The sequence below is a fragment of the Podarcis tiliguerta genome (assembly GCF_965153285.1).
Source record: "Podarcis tiliguerta genome assembly, chromosome: 1".
In the NCBI taxonomy this organism is placed as follows: Eukaryota; Metazoa; Chordata; class Lepidosauria; order Squamata; family Lacertidae; genus Podarcis; species Podarcis tiliguerta.
This window is the reverse complement of record NC_139534.1, coordinates 45,353,367-45,376,460: the sequence shown is the minus strand read 5'-3', so window position 1 is coordinate 45,376,460 and position 23,094 is coordinate 45,353,367. Positions and strand designations below refer to the sequence as shown.

The 23,094-nt window shown below is 40.2% G+C and overlaps 1 protein-coding gene across 14 annotated transcripts in view; it reads right to left on the bottom strand.

Moving 5' to 3' along the window:
• The window catches only part of MYLK (myosin light chain kinase), a 191,623-nt gene that overhangs the window by 108,632 nt on the left and 59,897 nt on the right, over positions 1-23,094 (bottom strand). For 10 of the 14 annotated variants that reach the window (XM_083404939.1, XM_083404944.1, XM_083404931.1 and 7 more), the window contains 4 exons: positions 10,033-10,240; positions 7,741-7,789; positions 4,646-4,811; positions 3,124-3,289 (listed from right to left, as the gene is read on the bottom strand). In XM_083404939.1, coding sequence (XP_083261065.1) covers positions 3,124-3,289; positions 4,646-4,811; positions 7,741-7,789; positions 10,033-10,240 — 589 coding nt within the window. Of the gene's footprint in view, positions 1-364; positions 488-878; positions 913-1,050; positions 1,135-3,123; positions 3,290-4,645; positions 4,812-7,740; positions 7,790-10,032; positions 10,241-13,232; positions 13,283-23,094 lie in introns of those variants that run through there. The other 4 variants (XM_083404930.1, XM_083404934.1, XM_083404933.1 and 1 more) reach the window with 4 other exon arrangements.

Genomic DNA, 23,094 nt, shown 5'->3' with positions numbered 1-23,094 from the left:
CACTGCAGTGGACCTTTGCAGAAATGAAGCTATGTGCAACATTAACTATTGAGAGGAGGAATGTCATTTCATATGCGCTGGTGTAGGTTTATGCCTGTACTGTGCTATGGAGCTGTATACTGCCCTTTGCTTGAGTGCTGACTTCCATCCTCAAGTTTTATCCCCTGTGGCCATGGATTGCCTTCTTGGTTTTGATTAGATTTGAAAAGCACAAACTCACTGCTTCTAACATGATCACGATTCAAGGCCTTTTATGGTCACAATATGAATATTTTGGTGTTTTCATCCCTACCTCAAACAGGGATGAAGCTGTACCTCTGTACTGGCTTCTTTCTGTTTCACATTTTAATTAATTGTCACTTACTTGACTGGTATCCTGCCTTCAGACCACAAGACCTAAGCAGGGATTCATCTTTTCCTGCTGCTCTGGCTAGGATCAGCATCAGCATCTGACCTCCTCAGGGCGCTACTTGAGCCCACAGCATATGCCTGCACTCTACCCTCTTAATTTCATTTTCTGTTCTGTACCACCAGGTGACAGGATCTAGCCACATTTGTCATTTCCCCCTGTGCCCACATTGCTCTGGGGCACTGTGGGACAGTTAAATGATGAAACTAGGCCCACTGCTTGCAGTGCTGCCACTGTAGCCAGCTAAGCCCAGCAGGGCCTACTGACAGAGAAGGGGGCCCTCCACTCAAACTTGGGACTGGCCTTGGTTGCAACTGTGTTTTCCAGAAAATTCAGAGACAAGATTATATAGGTGATGTTGAATAACCACGAACCATTTTGAAACCAGGTCACATTTTAAATCCTGTGCTCCAGAAAGCAAAAGGCTACTGCTGGGTGTGCCCTCAGGAAAACCTGACCAACCGCTTACCTAGGCCTTTCTGCCTCATGCTGCAAACCTCACACAACAAGTTTTGGGTATACAAGAACAAAAGGCCCCCCCCCATTAAATTACAGTGCTCAGTTGGGATCAGGGACAGTGTGGTGTAGTGGTTAGACCTCAGAGACCAGGGTTCAAATCCCTACTCAGTATTGAAACTCACTGGGTGACCTTGGCCAGTCACTGCCTCTCAGCCTAACTGTGACCTCACAGGGTTGCTGTGCAGATTCAATGAAGAGAGGGGAGAACCATGGAGAAAAGGTAGGTTTATCAATGCAATAAATATATAAAATATCCACAGAAAGTGTGTGTACCTTAGGCAGCTGTATACCGTAATTCTAAAGCATCTAAGCTAAGGGATAATGGAGCATAATCTGACATTCCCAGAATACAACCACAAGTGGTGGTGAGTTTAATAGGTTTTCTGATCCTCCATGATTTAATTCAATATTCGTCAAGGGAATAAACAGGAACTCAGAAACAGAGCGAAGGAAGGCAACACGAGAAGAGGCCTTTTCAGTAGTGGCTCCCCAGCTATGGAATGCTCTCCCTAGGGAAGTGTGCCTGGTGCCATCATTACCAACATTTGGGTGCCAGGTAAAGGCATTAAAGTTTATCCAGGCATTGATTCTTAATTGGGATCATATGGCATTATGGTACCCTAGCCTGTTTTAGTGTTCACCTTTTAGTAGGGGAGGGGAGGGCAGGAGTACTTTTAGTAAATAATGTTGCTTAATTCTTTTTATATTGTTTAAAACCTTTGTATCTGCATGTTTATTACAACTGTAATTCACTTTGAGACATTTTATGTGGTAAACAGCAAATAAATTTACTAGACAACAACAACAACAACACTACATAATGGGAGGAGGGGGGAATTTCTTCAAATGTCCCAGATCCAAAAAGACCTACAGCATCTTTGGGTGCATCCCAGTCTAGAAAAAAGTATTACTGTGGAATTATTTTTTTGTAGAGAGAGAGAGAGGAAGAAAGAACAAGAGAATTTCACTATAGCTGAAAGATGATCAGATAATCTAGAGAAGCTTTGAAAACACTCAGCTGTCGCTACAGATGAAGCAGCACTTTATGATCCAATCAACTTAAGAGGCCATTTACTCCTCTTCCCAGTGGAAAAATAAGGTTGCGGGGGGGGGGGGGGGGAGCTTGGAAAGAGCTTATCTATACAAGAGGTCTACATGGTTTTGCTTAAAATAACAATAATTCCAATTGTGTAACAGTTTATGTTATTATCTGATTCTGTGGGGTAATGAAAAGGACTACAAATGAGGGCTTGAAGTTGTAAAATGAGTTGATAAAGACAAGTATGCTAAATATATAATGCTCTCTTTGTAATCAAAGTCTAGGGCGTCTGAATGACTCTAACAACAACCCTCTGAAAGTGGGAAGCCAACCCGTATTTAGAAATAGAAGAGAAAGATAGCCAGGGTAGCTGAACACACAGACACCAGTTTCAGAGTTGTGTAGTGAATGGAAGTATTGGAAATGGGCTGGTAATACCTGGACCCAAATTCTCATACAGCCAGAAGGCAGAACACCAGGCAGAATTACAACATGCAGAAGATCATTCTCCAGTTGTACTTTTCCCCACAGCCACCTGTTAAACACGTGGGGTTAATGGTAGCATAATGGTTAAGAGTGTTAGAAAGGACTTGGGTTCACATCCCCACTCGTTATTGAAGCTAATCATTGTGAGGATAAAAATGGTGAGAAGCATGCATGCTGCCTGGGAAGTCCTTTGAGAACTGCAGAATAGAAACCTCCCCCTCCTCCCTCTATACCTTCACTAAAGCTATCAATTCTCAGGTCTGAGAAGCTAGTAAAGCTTCTAGAAAATAACATGCTTTTTTAGCTTTCCAGTTTATTTAGAGGTGGGGGAAAGAAAGAAACACACACATGGGGCCAAAATTTCAATTAAAATAAATATAATTTTCACTTGCTGTAATTAAGTGCATTCAGGATTTCCAAGATGAATAAATGAAGAATAAACATGCTGGATCTTTCAGCAGCTCATTTCCGCTAGATTAAAATACAAGGCTTTTCTAAAAAATCTAAATGCTGAACTGCAAGTGTGGACCTCGTTTTAAATGTCATTCAAGAAAGCAGGAGGAGGAGGAGGGGGGAGAAGAGGACTGATGGGGAGGAATTGGCTCAACTCTCGGAAAACTTTTAGCTGGCATGCCTGCATTCTTTCCCTTTTAGTCTATTTTAACCATACCTTGAACCATGAGCTCTGCAGACACAGAAGCCTTCCCAGCACTATTCATCACAGTGCAAGTGTAAATTCCAGCATCGACCAGCTGAGCGTTCTGGATCTCCAAAAACTGGATGCCTGCTTTCTCAAACATGTTGAAACGATCACTTTTCTGCACCTGAATTTCACCCTGCATGCATCATGAAAAATACCAAAGGTGTACAGATACATTCATTAATGGTAGAGGGGCTGGGAATCAATGCCTGGCAGATTAACACCTCATCCTTTGCTATTTTTCTGCTTTTACAATTCAGCCCACTGCTCTCTGTGGCATGTTTATATACTACTAAAATACTCCCAAGCGACCAGACCTCAGGCATTCCAGATAATCTGATTTACACCACGGTTAAGACACACTCAGAATATGGACATTTTAAGGCTCAGTTGCCATAACCCAAAGCCAAAACTTTGTGAATTCTTCAGTCAAAAGAAATATTTGCCACAGCCTGAAAACCTAGCCCTTGCAAAATAGTTTGCAAACTAAATTCAGTCTCAATTACAATGGTCTGGATTCAACTAACCAGGTATGCTAGCAGAAGCCAGCACAAGGACTCCCACTAGCACAATGGGGCTCCCCCCCCCCCCGTCCTCCCCCAAATCTTCTCTGGAAGGTCAGAGGAACTCACAGAACAACACACAAGGGGAGATGTGAAATTGTTCCGTGTGGCAAGCAAAAAGGCTTGCACTGACTGAAAGATTGCAATGTTGAATTCCGTCATGTATTTTGCAGTATAGTTGCCATTTCTGAGTTCTCAGTATGTAAAGGTTTATAAATTTATGGTTAATTAAAATGTTATTGCAATACTTTCCCCAATATATCTCAACTTAATTTTGTGTACAAAGTTACAGAACATACTTCCACTGCAAGTTTTCCATGTCTTTCAGTGTGCTTACTTGAATAATTTATCATGGGAGTGCTCTGACATGTATCCCCATAATTTATTCTCACAGGGGAATAAGATTGAGGAAACTAAGTTTTCATGGTCAGGTTGAAAACTTTAAAAAATCTGGCCAAGAAAAACTGTGGCTAAAGATACTTCAAAATACAGTGGTGCCTCGCAAGACAAAAAGAATCCGTTCCGCGAGTCTTTTCAGCTTGCGTTTTTTTCGTCTTGCGAAGCAAGCCCATTAGCGGATTAGCGCTATTGGCAGTTTAAGGGCTATTAATGCCTATTAAAGGCTTAAGGGATTAGCGGTTTAGCTGCTAAAAGGCTTTTAGCAGCTTAGCGCTTCAGAAAAAGGGGTTTTGGAGCGGAAAAAAACCTCAAAAATTTTCGTCAATTTTCGTCTTGCGAAGCAAGCCCATAGGGAAATTCGTCTTGCGAAGCGCCTCTGCAAACGGAAAACCCTTTCGTCTTGTGGGTTTTCCGTCTTGCGTGGCATTCGTCTTGCGGGGCACCACTGTACACAAGTTCAAATAAACAAGGCTTTGGGTTTCATTCCCTTTAGGAGAGGTGAATTTGGAAATCCTCTCAGGTAATTGTACCTTAAACCAAGTGACTTGAGGCTGAGGTCGTCCTGTTATCTTACAGGAGAATTTACCAGTCTGTCCCTCTCGCACTATGACCCGATTGGGTTTTGTAGCAAACTTGGGTGGGCATTCGCCCCAGATGCTTGGTCGTTGCTCTACCGATGGAACAGTAACTCTAGCACTGGAAAGGAAACAATATTATCAGAGCGCAGTATTTAATATAGCTATATTTAAAGAGAATGTTACTTAAATGTGTTTTAGGAACAGTGTTCAGGTGATTAAAACAATGAAGGCAGTAGACTGGGGTAGGGAACCTGTGGCTCCCAATGTTGTTAAACTACAATTTCCATCATTTCTAAGCATTGGCCATGATGGCTGAGGATGGTGGGAGTTGAGTTCAACAACAGCTGCAGGGGCACTTGTTCCCCACCCCTGCGGTAGACAATATGGTGTCCTTTTTGAGAACCTATTTGCACTTTTTAAAAAATTCTAAGGTACAGTTACATAATGCATGTACCGCTCATCAAGTTTGAAGAGGGCATATGTCATAGGAAAATACTAGGAAGCAGAGGCTTGACCTTTGCCAGCCACCCCTTCAGAGTACTTGAAAGGAACATATACCACATTTTGTATATTAATTCCCTTCAGACCAGACACAATCAGAAATTGCATTTTGCACTTTATCCATACCTACGTACAAAATATAAAGTAAACAACTGGATATATGGAAAAGTATGGAACAATACTGATTGATAGGTCACGAGTGCCCTTAAAAAAGGAATGCAGGGTAGCTGCTTACATAATGATCATTGCCATAGGTTCCTCCCAAAATGGAACACCATTTTGCCAGATGCCTTCATTTAATATGCACACAACACATACAAGCATGCTCTTTGACAGCTCTGGTTGTTCATAAGTAACAATGAACAGTCTAATTGCCACATACAATAGAAGTTCTCTTACTGGACAGATGTCCATGAATATTCCACTATGTAGCAGAATCACCACTATCCAAAATCTGATAAAACTATATATCTTCTGTAACAATCCTCCAGCAGAACTGGGTGATCTTCTCAACATTCTCCTTCAGTTATCTAAGAAACTACCCAACTTTGTTTAGAATAAAATAGGAAGTAAAGGAACTAATACAGACCCTCTAACTCTCTAATAAATAGTACCCTAACTTAACTGTAACAATTTGGATGCCTCTGGCCAATTCATCCAAAAGCAGGCAGTCATACTCTTTACAAGGGGCCCAAGTCAGACATAGTTTTGCTGAAAATCCAATCATTGTTTTGTAGAGCATATAAACAAGTGCATTTAGAACAGAGATGGGCCAGTCCTTCAGCATCAAGAACCACAATGGAAGTTCTATGCAGCAGCAAAGCTTGCATGCATACTTTCTGTAAAAATTTAACATAGGCACCTACAAAGGAGTTCAATGGCAAGTTATGGTGCAGGCGTACATGGAATTTATTCTGTAGCAATGGCAGGTGCCATGCCTCTTTCACTCTTTGGTTTGGCTGGATTTTGGAATCAATTTGAAATCCTGGCACATCAGAAATGTGGGATATGTCCCCCTTTTGCCTACAGAGTGACCCAGTCAACTGGTGCAGCCAAGTGATCTACTAGTAATCCCTCCAAATCTTAAAAGCCAAGAGACACCCTCTTTTTTAAAAAAAAATTACAAGGTGAAGAATCGTGTGATTTGAGGACACCTAGTTGATGACCGAGGTTTGTTTTACACCATAATCTTTTAAATTCCGCCCCAGCCCCCCAAGATTTAAGAATGAAAATTCATAGAACCTGCAATTCTGAAAATTCAGCCATAAACATGTTTACAAAAGCAACTCTAAATCAAAAGCTGGAAGTGGCCTTCCAGCCGCCTGCTGCTACATTTAAGGTGTAGAGTTAAATGACCAGCATTAAAACATCTTTATAGTGTTGGCCCATCTCTGCTCATACTCAAGGAACAAGCTACTTCAGTGATGAAATCATCAATACCATGTCAACTGAGCTGGCCGCTCTCATTCATAAACAGCCTTGAAATATGAGCCAATACTATAGCATGACCCAAACCCATGCAAATTACTATGGACAAGGCCTATTTCAACAGCAAATACACAACCACGCATTAGCAGGAGATAACCAAGGGTGATGAAGTTGAAGCTGTGATTTTCAGGCAAGCAAACGAAACAAACGTTCTTGGGCCATGTGCATTTCACACAACAGCTTACCCATAAGCCAACAAGTTGTGCCCATCTCTTTCTGCTTCCACAACGTATCAGAACACTAAGAAAAACCACATATGGCCTCAGCCCAAAGAGAAGTCACATCAATGTAAAGACGACAATTTGGGGGCAACGTGATAATTCTGAATAAAATAAGGTCATGGTGAAGATTTTTGTAGGCAACTAGAAATATAGATGGTCTCAGAAATCGCATGAGTTGAAAAACAATTGCTTTGAGCCTCACTTGCCTTGCCTTCACTTTTAACTTGAAAAAAGAAAAGAATAGTGGGCTACTTAGACTCAGCATTCCCCAGTGATATAGGAATGAATTCATGGACCAAACTAGACAATACACTTAATACATTGCTCAGGAGCACATCATGTGGGAAAAATGGGAAAAATCACCCTGAAACTGCTATTAGCCACAGGAGGAAAGTGTTCGCTGGCACACACACACACACACAAAAATTCCTCTCATGCCCACAGCAGTTTGCGGAGAGACATGATGCTATTGCCTGCCCCCCTCCCCCCCACCTCCGCAACCACACACTACTATTTACATTTTTAAAAGGTACATGACATGCATTTATACATTTCAGCTGGTATCTAGTTGGCCTTAAAGGTAGACAGGTGGAAAGAGAGAACAAAAGGGACAATCAGTTAGCTGAGAAGCCTCAAGCGGCTGGTAAATGCACTGCAATTTTCTCTAAGTCTGTCCTAGTTGCAAGGAATGTTTTGAGCAAAATTGATATTGCTAATAGCAAGGGTCAATGTTGCTCAAGAAAGCGTGGAGGGGGCAGTATTTCAAAATGTGTGCATATTCCAAAAGCTATCAGTATTCTTCCACTCTAGAAATGTGAAAACCACTGGAATTCTTACCCAGAACTTTTGGCACCAGAAGGCAGACTGTACTTCTTCAAAACAGACCCTGGAAGCAGAAAACAGAAGGAAAGAAATACAATAAAAATACTAATCAGGGCTGCAATTTCTTTCAGATTTAGGGACGCTGGCTATAGAAAATTAGAACTTAAAAAGCCATCCTTCCATCAATTTCTAGTAAAATATGTGATACAAGATGGCAAAAAATAAATATATGTTTTCCCTCTGCGGCAAATGGGGGAAGCATTTAAGTTCCATGTCTTGCGTATATGTGTGTTTTGCTGTTTATATATTTGCTGTTTATATATATTATATGTTTATACTCTAGAGGTGGAGAAGCCACAACGCCTTGGATCCCAGTAGTAACGGATGAGCCATTTGGTGTGGTGTGCTTTTCAACCAACGAAACAGGAGTCCAAAACTGAGTCCCATATAGAAAAACAAAAAGCTATCTTACTCTTCACTAACATTTCTCCACATATACAAAGAGATAACTTTACCAAGCTGTGATATGTCCTTCGCCATTTTTAAAATTACTAATTACTTTTCAATAGTGCATTTATATTTACTTCCAAAAGTAGTCCATTTGGATTTAAGCTCACCTATCTAAATTTGTTACCTTTTATTTCTCTCCATAAAGACAAGAAAACTGTTTTATACAAGAGTCAAGATATGAGGAATGTATTATTAACTGTATGTTTAGCACCATCTACTGGACATGGGCAGGATTATCCCAAGCCAACATAACTATATGGTGAATACCCCCCCCCCCTTTTTGGCAGAACAGTACTGTAGTATGAACTGACCTAGGAAGCCTGAGCAAAAATAGCTTCCATAAATAATAATATCTTCTTATTCAAGCACAAAATAAATAAAAAAGCACAGTGGTAAATAATGAGCTGTGAATGTCTCCAGCTCAAATCTTACCTGCACTAGGTGATCTCACCAGGAAGCCATAGGCAAGCCACTACAGCCTTACCCAGGCCTCCTTATCACCTGATGTGGGGCAGAGCAGAGATGCACCAGTTAGTTCTGCATTCTCTATAGTATCTCCGGGGTTCTAAATTACGTGGAGAGCCTCCATGAGTAAAGCATTCGCCCTCCAATGCGCAAAGGCTTGCAAGCTTATCACAGGTATGCAGTGGAGGAGCCAATGATAGCTAGCATATGCCCACACTTCCCCTCATTGCCCCCTCAAGAAGACCTGAAAATATCATGATAATATCACAATAGTAGCACTGACCTACCTGATAGGGTTATTGTTAAGAATTACTGAGATAATCAGCATGAACCATTTTGAACACTCTAAGGTGCTGCATCTGGATGATTTATTACACAAATAAGCCACACACAAAACACGTACAGAAACCTCAGTATTAGTGTTATAAATATTTGCAAAGAAAAGCAAAACAGATACTGCTGAAACAGGCCAGACTGGAGGAGGAAGAGGATCAAGCCAATCATCCAGACCTGCTACTCAACAGAAGGCCACACCATCAGGAACTGGGGTCATCTGCATTCACAGCAGCTAAACATAGTCTTAAAGTGGATCCCCAACATTCCACAAGCACTGTTCTTAGTGGCAGCCGTTGCAGAGAGCTGCTACAGTGGTACCTCGGGTTGCATATGCTTAAGGTTACATACACTTCAGGTTACGACTCCACTAACCCAGAAATATTACCTCGGGTTAAGAACTTTGCTTCAGGATGAGAACAGAAATTGTGCTTCAGCAGCGCAGCAGCAGCAGGAGGCCCCATTAGCTAAAGTGGTGCTCCAGGTTAAGAACAGTTTCAGGTTAAGAACGGACCTCCGGAACGAATTAAGTACTTAACCGGAGGTACCACTGTCCTATCAATGTGGAAATGACTTTAGCTTTGGTGCCTATGTTCTCCTTCTCCTTGGGTGGGAAGGCATAGCAATAGCCAGCGTTTCATTTTCTGCCTTACTAAAAGCCTTATCATTTTTATAAGCTTTTCCTGCTTACAGTGGTACCTCGGGTTCAGTACTTAATTTGTTCCAGAGGTCCGTTCTTAACCTGAAGCACCACTTTAGCTAATGGAGCGTCCTGCTGCCGCCGCGCCGCCAGAGCACAATTTCTGTTCTCATCCTGAAGCAAAGTTCTTAACCCGAGGTAATATTTCTGGGTTAGCAGAGTCTGTAACCTGAAATGTATGTAACCTGAAGCGTATGTAACACGAGGTACCACTGTATTTTCAATCTACTTCTCCGTTCATTTGCTACCAGGGTAAAGCATGCTATACATAACATGCAACAGAATGGAAAGACCCTTACCTTCCACTGTTAATTCTACTGTCACCTGACGAACGCCACCAGCATTCCGGGCCTCACAGGTGTATGGCCCACCATCTTCCTCCTGCACCCCTTTTATAATTAAGCTGAAAAGCCCTCGAATGCTACGGTCCACTACACAGCGCTCTCCCTCTGTCAGAAGTTGCCCATTCTTGTACCATGTGACTTGGGGTTCTGGGATGCCTCTGACCTAGAAAGATTGGGTGCAGAAAGATTGGGGGTGGTGTGGGAAGAGTGAGAAGGGGGGGGGGAGAGAAACAAACACAGAAGGTGACTTTATCTGGAAGAAATGCAGAACACTTCATAAGCCAGTGGAAAGTATTTTCTAAAGCCATATCTGTTAAACACATACAAACTGTTTTGAGCCAAATGGCAAAAACCTGAAGAAAAAGAAAAGAAACTATTGGGTGCATCAAGCTGTTAAAACTAGCAATGCTGCTCCAGCAGGCAGCTACCCAGACAAAGCTTTTTTCTGACTTTTGAAATTTTAAAGCCAGAAATGAGAAATTCTGAGAAGCAGAATCATGAGCCAAAATTATTAGAGCATATTCTACTGTCAAACGGCTGTCTAGACTAACAGATTTATTGTAGCATGACATTTGCAGGGCTCATTATCAGATGCATTCACTATGAGAGGCATTTAGAAGAAGCAATGTTCATCAGCCTCTTTAGAAAGAGTCAAATACCACCCATGGAAAAATAAACCTGGTTGTGTCATTTGAGTGTTAAGTGTGCATGTGTCACACTGTGTGTGTGCAAAATTTGGTTAACATTTTATCACACATAAAAGCTGAACTTTCCCCAAAATGAATTTCATGAATATCCAAAAGTAGCTATTTCTCCCAATTTTGGGGGGCAAACACCTGAAGAAGCACTTATTTCCATACCAACCTGTCCATGAATTAAGATCTTCTGCTGAGGGTCTTCTCCAGGTGTCGCCTTTATCTAAGCTATATTACTCAGTCACAAAGGAGAAGACTTTTTCAGCGGTTGCACTCTAGTTACAGAATGCCCTCCTTAAAGAGAGTGCCTGATTTACATTTTGTTTTGCACGAAGCAAAAAACATGTTGATTCATTCAGACATTTTAAAATTGTTGTTATTTCTATTTCTGCTTTGAATGAGCTTTATTTTCTGTTTTATTTCAGTCCATATTATTATATACATTTTGAGTGTTACACTTCCTTAAAATCCAAATAGGATACAAGACAGTACATAAGTATTTTATACAAAATAATAAATCCAACATTTACATTCCGAATGTCAACATTCAGAATTTCAAATATTCACTGGACCATATATTTCGTTCCAACAGAATAAATCAAGGGGAGTGCCTAACATTCTTAACTAGAGCTGAAAACTGTAAATTTAGTTAAGCAATCAGTAAGGCTGGAAGTTAGTGGAACATCTGATTTTTTAAATGCACTTTTTCTCCTGCATGTTGCTATTCAATTTCTTAACTGCAGATACCCCTTAATAATGTGAAGATGTGGAACTGTCACCATCAAGACCATGCAAAGTTACCTACTGACCAGTGCCAATGGGTCATCATGGCATTTTATCAAGCAATTCTTCAACCAGCAGATTTAGCCTGGGAAATTATACAAGCTTATCACATGTAGTCCAGGAAATGATATAAACTTTTCACATATAGTCCATCGCACTGAATGCATTTACAGTTATTTTGAGCTACGACATAAACAGGATAAAAAAAATTATCCACCAGGTGGTGTCCTTGGCAGTTACAAAGTTCTCACAAAGTAACAAAGACCAACACCAATTAACAATATGTTGTTCCCCACAATAAACAAATATGGTGTGTGTTTTAATTTCATTTATTGTAAAGAAAACTGAAAAGCACACACAAAATCAACTGGAAGGAGGAGTCAAAAAAGGGTTCCAGGGCTGTCCATGGTAGAAAACAGCTAACATGGGAATGCATCTGTAAATGGGGATGCAGTACATTTGAAGCATGAGCAGTGATCCTCATGGAGAAGTTTCCACAGAATGTTAAACTCCAAGGACAAGCATAACAATACAATGTCCAGCTGCAGTCTTAGCTATTTCCTTCTGCAACTAGGGGAAAATACTATACTATAACAATAATCTTTGTGAAGACTGGCAAACATTCCCCACACCATAGGAAGGGTGGAGCGGACCTACAAAGATCTGGTAATCCACTAGAAGGTAACAACCCAGAATTTAGGAATCACTGTCCTCTCCTCTGCTAATTTACTAATGAGAAACTTAGCTTCCTGATGTTCACACAAGCAATCATGCAGTTTATCATCATCTGGTGTAAAATAAAAGAAAACTAAAGATTTTCTGAAGTGGCAGTTAACAGCAGACTGAATGAACTAAGGCATAACTCAGGTTTCTCTGGCACTGCCATTGGTATTAATCTAATAATGTCACAATAAAGCAGATCCAAGCATATTCTCTAGATTACAGCGTGTCAAAAGCAGTGAGGGGTTTGGATAAAAGCAGGCACCAATGTCAGAAGTGCTTGCAGGAGAAGGAATTGATTTAATAAAACAAATAGATGGTAGATTCCTCCCTGGAAAATATTATAATCTCTTCCTATCATCCAGTCCAATTTCAAATAACACAGGCCACAAAGTATTGTGCCTTTCTCCTTCTGGATGCTATTCCAAATTATTAGTTTTCCCTCATGATAGAACATATCACTCTAATTTCCCTTAGCTCCAATTGGACCATACTATGTCATTCCAATTCTTCATTTACGGTTAGTTTCATAGGCTTCTTTGACCATCTTTTGGCTCTCCCTCATACATAAGCTACATTTCAATTTTTTCCATGTGTTTTTATTTTGCAAACATCAAGCCTCCAATTTGAGGAATAACAGCAGGAGGGGCACATGCATCCAAAAGGATGAGAGAGTTCTTCCTAAGAAAATCAGAGAGAGGCTGATTGATGCACAAAGGGCTTTGTTTTTGTGAGCTTCGTTAGCCCACACTGCCTTGCAGCTGCATCAGTTGATACAGTACTGGGGGGGGGGGGGAGAATAAGGAGAAGCAGCAAGTGGCGAATTATTCTGTTTGTGAGGATTTACATTTCAAGCTAGAGTTTGAAATACATTTCATATGGAACTAACCCCTGCACTGAAAAGATGTATTCCTGCCATAAAAATGTCTGGCGATTCTAAAACAAGCTGCCAGTTACCTCAGTTTGATGCCGATGGTGGACCAATTCCAGAACTGCAGCAGGTTTTTCTATAAATAAAAAAATAATTTTTCTGGTACCTCTTTCAGGCTCTGCAGAAACATCTGCATTTAATAACACATCCACAATGGGTGAGGACTTATCCACTTATCTAATGCTCTGCAGCTTAAGGCTATAGCCCTTATTTATAGCCCTGTCTACTCCTTACAAGGGCCCTACAGATTCCTAAGAGTAAAGGGGTGGAGGATTGCTTTCACCCAAAAGAAAGGAACAAAGATTGAAATGCAGCTTACTTCCAAGTAAGGACCAATTCACATTGCATGCTGATTGTCTAACCTGTCTCCACTAGTAAGTGCGGTAAGGCCATATGTGTGTAAACACATAATGCGTATGTGACAGGGACTGAGTTATAGCCAACTGCAGCATCCCAATTGTATGGACTCTTGCGTTTTAACTGTTGTAGCCTGCTCTGGGACCTTAATAAATTGTAGTACAGTGGTACCTCGGGTTACATACGCTTAAGGTTACATACGCTTCAGGTTACAGACTCCACTAACCCAGAAATAGTGCTTCAGGTTAAGACCTTTGCTTCAGGATGAGATCAGAAATCGTGCTTCAGCGGTGCGGCGGCAGCAGCAGGCCCCATTATCTAAAGTGGTGCTTCAGGTTAAGAACAGTTTCAGGTTAAGAACGGACCTCCAGAACGAATTAAGTACTTAACCTGAGGTATCACTGTAATATTAATAGGTTTACAGATACTCATATCCTTTTTGGTATTAAGGTGTTCAGCAGGAAACACATTGTGGATATGTAGAACATCCAGCCAGCCACGTAATGTCTGAATTGGCCCTGAATTCAGTGAGCATTGTAAACTTGAGTGAAAGTTCCACAGAACATTAAAAAGTCCCCTCAAAAAGCTACTAGGGCTTTCTCTGAATATTTTGCAACTGTTCTTTCTTCTTCAATAAATGACAGCACCAATGCCTTGGTTTGTACAGACTTCAGATAATGGAAGAATCTTGATATATTTTCAACCCACATCCACAACAAACTGTTTCTGGTCTAACCTGAAACCAGAAGTAGGCTAAACACATATAAGCTAGTTACAATATTTCAAGACCTATTTAAATGACTTGGACCTTGAACTCCTGCAGTAAATTTCTGCTCAGAAGCCCAATGAAGAGTAACAAGACATGCTGTACCATTACCAGTACAACATGCAATGTCATAAGAAGGTGAGTTTCTTCCATTCTGAACACCGTGATCCTTTTTATTACCCTTCTCAAGCTCTAATCAAGAACGGGTTTGCAAAGGTTTACAAAATATATATCCCCAAGTGCATGAGAGTTTTTGTCCTGCTTGCAATGCTGACTTTATAATCACATGGTTACACTAAAAAATTCAGTTGTCAACCCTTTTAAGGACTGCTTTTATTGGCATTGTAATGAATATCTTGTATCATTTTGTGTAAGCTGCTTATATTTTTTATGAAGCTACATATTAATAACGATAAATAAAGAAATCTACCATGGATATAAACTTAATCTTTAGAGGCAGTGTCCCAGATGACACGTGAATTGCCTCTAACCTATTGTGGTTTTCAGTTCTTGGAATTTCCTACCTTAACCCATGAATCTGAAAACTTGCCTAATTGGGACTAGTAACACCTAGGACTCTTCTTACAAAATAATAAATGTCTTCATTCAATAGTTATGTTCATTGCTCAATGTTTGGAAACCACACAAATTATTGCAAACACACACTGTCATCAACGAGTCTTAAGTATCCATTAAAGTTTTCAATCAAATTCCAAATTCAATATGACACCAGAAATGGCACACAATAAAATCACAGCATGCTTGTTAGCAGCAAAATATGGTAAAGGGCTATTTACCTATGTTCTAACATGGCTCCCAGTGCTTAACAATGCCTGGTCTAGAATCCTAGATGGCTTAGATTAACATCATCATTCAACTCAAAAGGGGAATTAACTCTATCTCATTCAAAATCATCCATGCACTGAAAGAGAGAGGATCAAATGCATGCTTCAACTTGCAGCATAAGCTGTCATATTTTGTCTCAACATCTGGCATTGCTTAAGTTTCTTATTCCATATGTAAGCAGTGCTAATAAATCACTGCTTTGGGAGTTCACATTTGAAGAATGCCACTACTGAGATCTTCCCCCAAGCAATCCAAAGTAGCAAAGGAAAAATTTCAGCAATGTCTTTAACAAAATCCCTCAAAATCAGAACATTATTGAATTATTAGTCAACACTGTATCTAAGTAGCCTGACTCTACTTCATCTTTAACTGTGTGCTTTAGGACTTCATCCCATGGAACTCTTAGCTCTGTTTCCCTTTCATTGCAAATGGAAGTAAATTTTGCTGCACTGATTTATCCATCTATTTTAGGTAATGAGTCCATAGGCTAGGAGCAGTCATGGAAAACAGATTTATTAGCCACAATGGCTATTTGGAACACCCATGTTTAGGGGTTGCTTGTCTGAAACCTGAAAGAACATGCTCAGGAGGCATACCTTTGCCACCACAACTCTTACTGGCAGCCACTATCTCACCCAACCCACCCAGCCCCTGAATGATGACATGGGTACATGGAAATCTTTCTAACAGAAACACCATATCATCATGTAGTATCACCCTGATGAACCTTTAGAGGGACAAATGGCAGCTGTTTGTGGAGGAATGTCTCCCATTTCACCGCCCACAGGTGGAGCAGCAAAGTAGGAGGGCATTTCATCTCAATCTTAACTCATAAACAATATTTTTAACAATTTAGATTTTAAAACCATGGGCCTTAAGTCTTTTTTTAAGAAACCCACAGATCATATATTTTAAAAAGTTTTCAACCACCATCTAAAAATGCAACTGATTTTCAAAGGAAGGAAAATCAGCCATCAAGAAGGCTCTGCCTCTTGTTGCTCCCAGCCTGATCACAGAATAGAACAAAAACCATAGCCTTCAATGGCAATCAGGAAGGCTAGTCAGGCCAGGTCACAATTTGTGTACTTATCAAAACATAATTGCTCTGAAATATGCTTAGGGACAATGCATTACCCAGAAAAGCCCTCTGCTAAAAACCTTAGTCTACCCACAGGGAGTCTGGCTATTTCCACTGCAGGAAACAAAGACAAGACAAACTCTCTGGGATAGCCTCAAATGACTTTTATAATCTTAATTACTGATCCCCTCGTGCTCTATTTTACCTGGCTCATCTACTGCAGTACCTTATTCAAGTAACTTAATGTGAAGGGAACATCCTATGCTCTCACCTCATGGCTTTTCACTCTCATCTCATATAAAGTAACAGAAACTCCACATCATTAACTAAGGTAACAGATGAATGAACTGACAAAATGCAGGAGAATGGCAACAGCAGAGGAAAAATGGGTCCGTTTGGAAAGCCCCTGAAGCCAAAGCAATGAACCACCACTGTGGAAGCTGTGGCTTTTCCAATAAATACAAAAATTACTCCAAGGATGAGTGGAGAAGCTCCAACTAAGCCAACATTTATAGTACTCCCAACAGTGAAGTATTTATGAGCTATCTACAAAAGACATGGTCTGTTAGCAGAAAAGCAGACAGCAGCTGCAAATCATATTGTTGACAATCATCTTATTGTTTTGCAGGTTTCCTTACAAGAAACTGGTAGGGCTCTTGCACATTAGTCACCATGGCACATTAATCTGAACACAGCAAAAACATCTATTTCGGTATTCTATTAAAAGTGGCTGCACATGCTTTGAATTGTTTGTCCTAAGACAAAACGACATTTTAGAACTCTGGTACTTTTCTGTCGTCGCAAATAAAGGACATAGCAAAAATGTTCTGGAAAATGTATGCATAGGATCATTATTACAATGGAGTTAGCTGGAGATTTGGAATTGGTGTAATCCAGATTCTCTTATATTATTCAGCAATTAGAAAGAGATTCTTAACAAATGGTAAGTATGTACAAGAAAACATAGCTATGATGATCAGCAAAGCTCAAGTCTCCAAGCAAGTGCTAGTTCTGACATCCTTTTCCTGTTCACAATTAGCTTTGCTCCACTGTTCTCTATATTGTCTTCCAGGTACACAATCCCACTTTCCATTGCCAACATCATCTCATCCAACACCTTCCTTAGGCTTTCATCACCCCTAACCTTTCTTTTCTTGCCTTCTTTACTTGGCTCAGCAGCTGACCCTACCACAGATGCATTCGCCTTGGCCACTCCTTCCTCCACACTTAAAATTTTCTACTTCCTACTTCCTCCAACTTTCCTTCCCTGGCTGCTTTACGGTCAGCTATCTTCATAATTACAACGGATGGCAATTGGTAGCATACAAATACAATAAAAATACAATACACTGGCCACAATGCTTGTCTGCGCTTTGCCCCAGAGGAGGATGCACCCAATGGTTTCAGGGCCCAAAGTCATGTGTCATCACCACATGCAAGTAGGAGTCAGATGTGATATATTGACTCAACTAAATATACAGTATTACATAAGTGCTATTTAGCAAAACTGGAATGAATATGCATGAATAGATGTGTGGGATACCACTAATGAGTCCCATCAGAAGCCCTGCCCCAGGACGTCTGCTTGCACTACTGTCTTCCCGTTTCCTTCTGCGAAAAGTTATCTTGGGTGGTTCCAGAGAACCCCCAGAGCAGCACACAGGGGGAGGAGAGGAGGGATCGTTCCATTTGGCAAACCCAAATGCTTGCCCTGATGGAAAGATCACCATACTGCAATGCTGAATTACTCTCAAATAAGGATAGCAACATCAAGATGTTGAGGTGTAGCTAACTAAGCTTCCACTATGTATATTTAGAGATTAGGCTGGAACACCTTGAGATGGAAAAATATTCAAATTAAGTCCTTAACTGTGCAAACGTTTCATCTGCACTTGCATACCACCAATGTGTCAGTGCCAATTTAAGGCATACACATGTAACCCTAAACCTGCATATGGAACAAAGATCTGTGAATTTGTACAGAGGTTAACTGTACAGATTGCACACTTGCAATCCTTCAACTTCAAGGAACACACGCCTCTTCTATCCTGGTTATACCTCTGCTGCCACTTGTGGTTGCTGCTGGGAATGCCTAATTCCCTGTCCATCTAATGCAACTAATGTTGTGATTAGATAGGTGAGCCAAGTTTGTTTACTGAACCAGGAAGATCTAGGATCAAATGCCTGCTTTGTCATGAAGCTCACTGGGTAATCTTGGGCAAGTCACCATTACCTCAACCTAACTTACCTCACAGGCTATAATGAAGTTAAAATGAGATACTCTCCCCAGGCACGTCAACTTGTCCGCTTGCTGGAAAAATAGGGTACAAATCTGATAAAAGAAATAAATCTTGCTGTTCAATGTCACTACTGATGTAAGACAAACTCATGACACTCCACTTGAGAGGTGTGCAGTTTTAGATATTAAAGCACTCAGGTACCACTTTAAAAATACTTCTCATACAATTTGCCCTGCAAATTAAAAACACTTGTTTCATTTTATATGGAAGGGCAAAAAGTTTCAATTTCCTGAAACAGAAGGCAAATAGAGAAATCCTATTTTTTCCAAAGGTGTATAGGATCTTTTTACCTCTCGTGTTCTCACATTTCTACAGTTATCCTGCACAGTGATTGTTGTAGAATCAAGTGTTATATATAATATTAAAAGGCACAGGACTTCAATTGTTCCCAAATAGCGCTTGCTTGGTCTTTATCACAGAATTGTGTCCCTTCAGAATACCAGATTTTTCAGAACTGAGTTGCAAGAAGGTTGTTGGAGGGAAATGCATTTCTTCATAATGGACACATAGATGCAAGTCATTAAAAAATGCTCTTTTGTGTCTTTAGCACAAGTCTCAGACAGAATTATAGCAAAAGGTTACTTTTTAGTAAATTGTCATGATAAATCATTACACTGCAGGCAACATCTATCTTCCTTTTTAAGCATTACAGAGCTCTCGGCAGTATGTCCTTTATCTATGCAATCCTTTGAACAGGTGGAACTTTTATACCCTCCTTTGACCAACCCTGAAAAGCAAGTAGGGCTGAGCAAAATCTGTGCCTATATTTCTGCAGCATTTCCCACTTTGGGTTTCCAGCTAGCTGCTGGATTCTCCCCCATTAAAAAGCAATTGTGCAAACTGTTGTGCAACATCACGTGATACCAGGTCATGAGAGTTGTTGACTAGCTATGTCAATTGTCTATGGGAACACACATTGGAATACTTTGCCTATTCAGAGAAGGGCAAAGCTGTCAGACATTAGACTAAGAATGCCTTTAACCAAAATTAACCTGTGAATTACTGGAGAATATATAACAGGCATTAGAAATTTATAATGCTTAAATGTAGGTGACAAAAATTGCATGCCTGCACTATCTCATGACATATTTAAATTTGTGAAATAAAATAGCATTAGTTCCAAGTGAAACTTGAGGAGATGCCCAGGGCACCTGCAATTTTCCACACATATTTTCTATGAAATTTCTAAAAGAATGTTTGCAGGTTAGGTCCTTCAGTACAAGCTATTTCCAAGCATCAGCACAGCAAATAATCCAGGAACTACTTTCAGTGCTTATCAAATCAGTTCAGGAATCTGTCCGGAAAATTATGATATGCTCAAGTATTCATTTCAGGAAAAGCCTCTGGCACAGGAAGAGAGATTATTGAAGAACAACAGCAGGTTTGTGTTGCAAAACCCACTAGGACAAAAAAATAAATAAAAAATCACCAGAAGCAACTCAAGAAAGAAACTAATAAGCTGTTCTGTTATGCTGCAAAATTGGGGTTCCTCTGTCCCTTTTCGGAATGGATAGTTTAATCACAATGTTCCTGTTGAAATGTTGTTAGGTTTAAATTTTAAAAATATCTTTACTAAATATCAAATAAATTTTGCAAGAATTCAAGCTTTACGAAGTTCTTCAGTAGGCATAAAGATCTTGAGCTCCTAGTGTAACATGGTGGCTAAGACTGCTGTATGAATCGAAGGTTTCCCCAGTTAAATCTCATCTTGCCATGGACTCTGCTGGTGGCTTTTGATAAGCTGTCATCTCTTAGTCTGTGACGTGAGGTTGGCAATTTAGTATTTACAGGCAACCCAGGGTATTTACAGGCAACCCAGGGTATTTACAGGCAACTCTCAGGGTGGCTCAAAACAAGAAAGGTAATGTTTTACAACAATAAAGGCATGTATACAGCATTTGCAGTGCATAAAAACGACTTAAAGCTAAGACATAATAAAAGACCTAGGGAAATAAATAGGCCTTTGCCTGGAACCAAATAACAGCAAGATTCACACCAATGATCCTCTCTAGGGAGAGTATTCCACAGCCAGGGTGCCATCACTGAAGTTATGCACCTCATAGCCACCTGCTGCATCGCAACCAATGAGGGTGCATATTGAAGAGTCGTCCAAAGAGGGGCTGTTATTGTACAATCAGGGTTCTCTGCCTATGTAGCTACTAAAACAAACTACAGATCACGCCTCAATGCAGAGCCAGATATTTGGTTGCAGCTGTCCCAAATTTAACCAGTGATAGCCACATTGTGCAAATCAAAACAGTCCCATACCTCTCATTAGAATCTAAGTTCCCAAGCTATACTTTATCGTTCTTTTTCGATGCCAGGTGACATTTTTGTTTTTGCAACTGTAAAAAAAAGTTCTAACTAGCATATGTATGCATGTAACATACTGTTGACTTGCAATACCTGCTTTGAATTTGTTCTCAAATGTTTTGTCTTACTCTATGTTTTTTGTTATTGTTTTTTGCTTACATAGTTAAGTAAGTTCTCTGAAATTAGTGGGGAAAGTAGCATTTTGAATGAAGTGAAACTTGATGTTTAACATGCCCAAATGCTTAAAAGTACCCTCCATCATCAATACTACTGTCATTTGGTTCAGTGCCTATGTAGGTGCTAGGTGAAAATATTGTCCTTATGCCAAAGATATGTATGTGCAACACTGGTGTCTTTAGAAAACAGTATTTAACTTCCATTTTTAATGACTTTCAATGGGGGAAAATAAGTTTGGATCAAAATTTTGCTATATGATAAAACATCAACTAACAACTCCGTGACTTTAAAAGTTTGGGAAATGCTGTTGTACACAGGTTGCATTTAAATCACAGCTGAAGCATGTCTTCTCTCAAAGTGTTTAGTGGGTCCCTATAGAGGGCCTGCTATAAGCCTGTGCCATAATACTGGTTCTCTTGCAACATCTGTTGGTGTCCTATAAGAACATTAAGGTGAGGATTGCAGTATGTTTTAAGTGCACTGAGAAATCATTTACCGGTACTAGTGGCTTCTGGTAACCCAGCTTTTTGCATTTGTGCAGCCCAGACAGGCACACTACTTATTTGACAGCAAGGGCTATATACCAGATTTTGTACTCATTAGAATTTTTCTGGTTTTCCTATGCAGGAATCAAAAACGTCTCACAGTTGCATAAATGAGACAATGGTTCCTTAAAGTACCCCCTCTCCAGAAAATTATAATTAAACTAAGCAAACTAATAAATAAATGAATGCCGAATGAATTTTAGACTGGAAAAAAGAACCATGTTCATCATCTTCATACCTTCTCATACAGCTAGGCTACTGTCTTTCTCCTGAGACATGGCAGAGACAACATGCAGCCCTAATATCAGGCACAGGTTCAGAGCCGTGTAAGGTTTCCCATTTCCTGATACACTTCAAAAGAATGCCTGTATTGCAAAGATAGCTTTGTTCTGGTTAGCATCAAGTTCTCAACAGCCTACTGATTTAGAGGGAGTTAAAGCTATCAGCCATGCCAGAGAGCACAAACATAGATCAGCATGCCTCTATTTCCAATGTTCAGCTGCGTGTGCTATTGTTTGTGTAGCCAACAAAACACAACCCACAAGCAAGAAGAAGGTACCGTCAAGCTTCAGGGCACATCAAGTTTTTCAAAAGTACAAAAACCTTTAGGAAAAATAGCTAATAGTGATCTCAGTTCTAATAGTGATCTCACTTCGCCAAGTGGTGATGACTGGGAACAGAACACCGATGGATCATTAAGGGAGAAAACAGAAAGCTTTGTAGCAGGCTGCACTTGTAAATTCTAAAGACTGGTGCCTTTTCACAGGCCCATTCTAAAGCGATATTACACACACACACAATTTTCTTCTGCTGATTTAAAGACTCTTCCAAAATGCTTTACCTGGAATATAGTCAGACCCAGCTCTCGCTTCTAGACACTATGGACTAGTGGTCATTTTTTTTGCTCCCCCCCCCCCCCCAGTACTTCCCTTGAAACTACAAGGTTTAAATTTCTCTTTCCTTGGACAGAATGGACATTGTTTATACAGTAATCTTTTAAAAATCCACTAGAGTTGTAATTTCTATTGGGAATTGATCTGCTGCCCACTCAAAGCTGGAAACAAGCAGTCAGATTTTTTAAGATTTTTTTTTTTTTGAGATGTATGCAACCAGTCCTTTTAAAAAGTACCTGTCATTGTGAGGTAGCTGAACCAGTAAAACAGTGGCTAGCTGGCATCCCTACATGCACACCTTCACATTTATTTAATGTTCCTTCCTTATTTCTGCTTTTATAAAGCCAAACTTATTACTGGCAACAGTAGTTTAGAGAAGATGATACAGTGGTACCTTGGTTTAAGAACAGCTTAGTTTATGAACAACTTGGATTAAGAATGCTGCAAACCCGGAAGTAGGTGTTTTGGTTCGTGAACTTTGCCTTGGAGGCAGAACATGTTCCGTTTCCTGTTGAGTGTTTTCCATTTGTAAACTGAGTCCCCCGCTGCTATGGGAAAGCACACCTTGGTTTAAGAACACTTTGGTTTAAGAATGGACTTCCGGAACGGATTA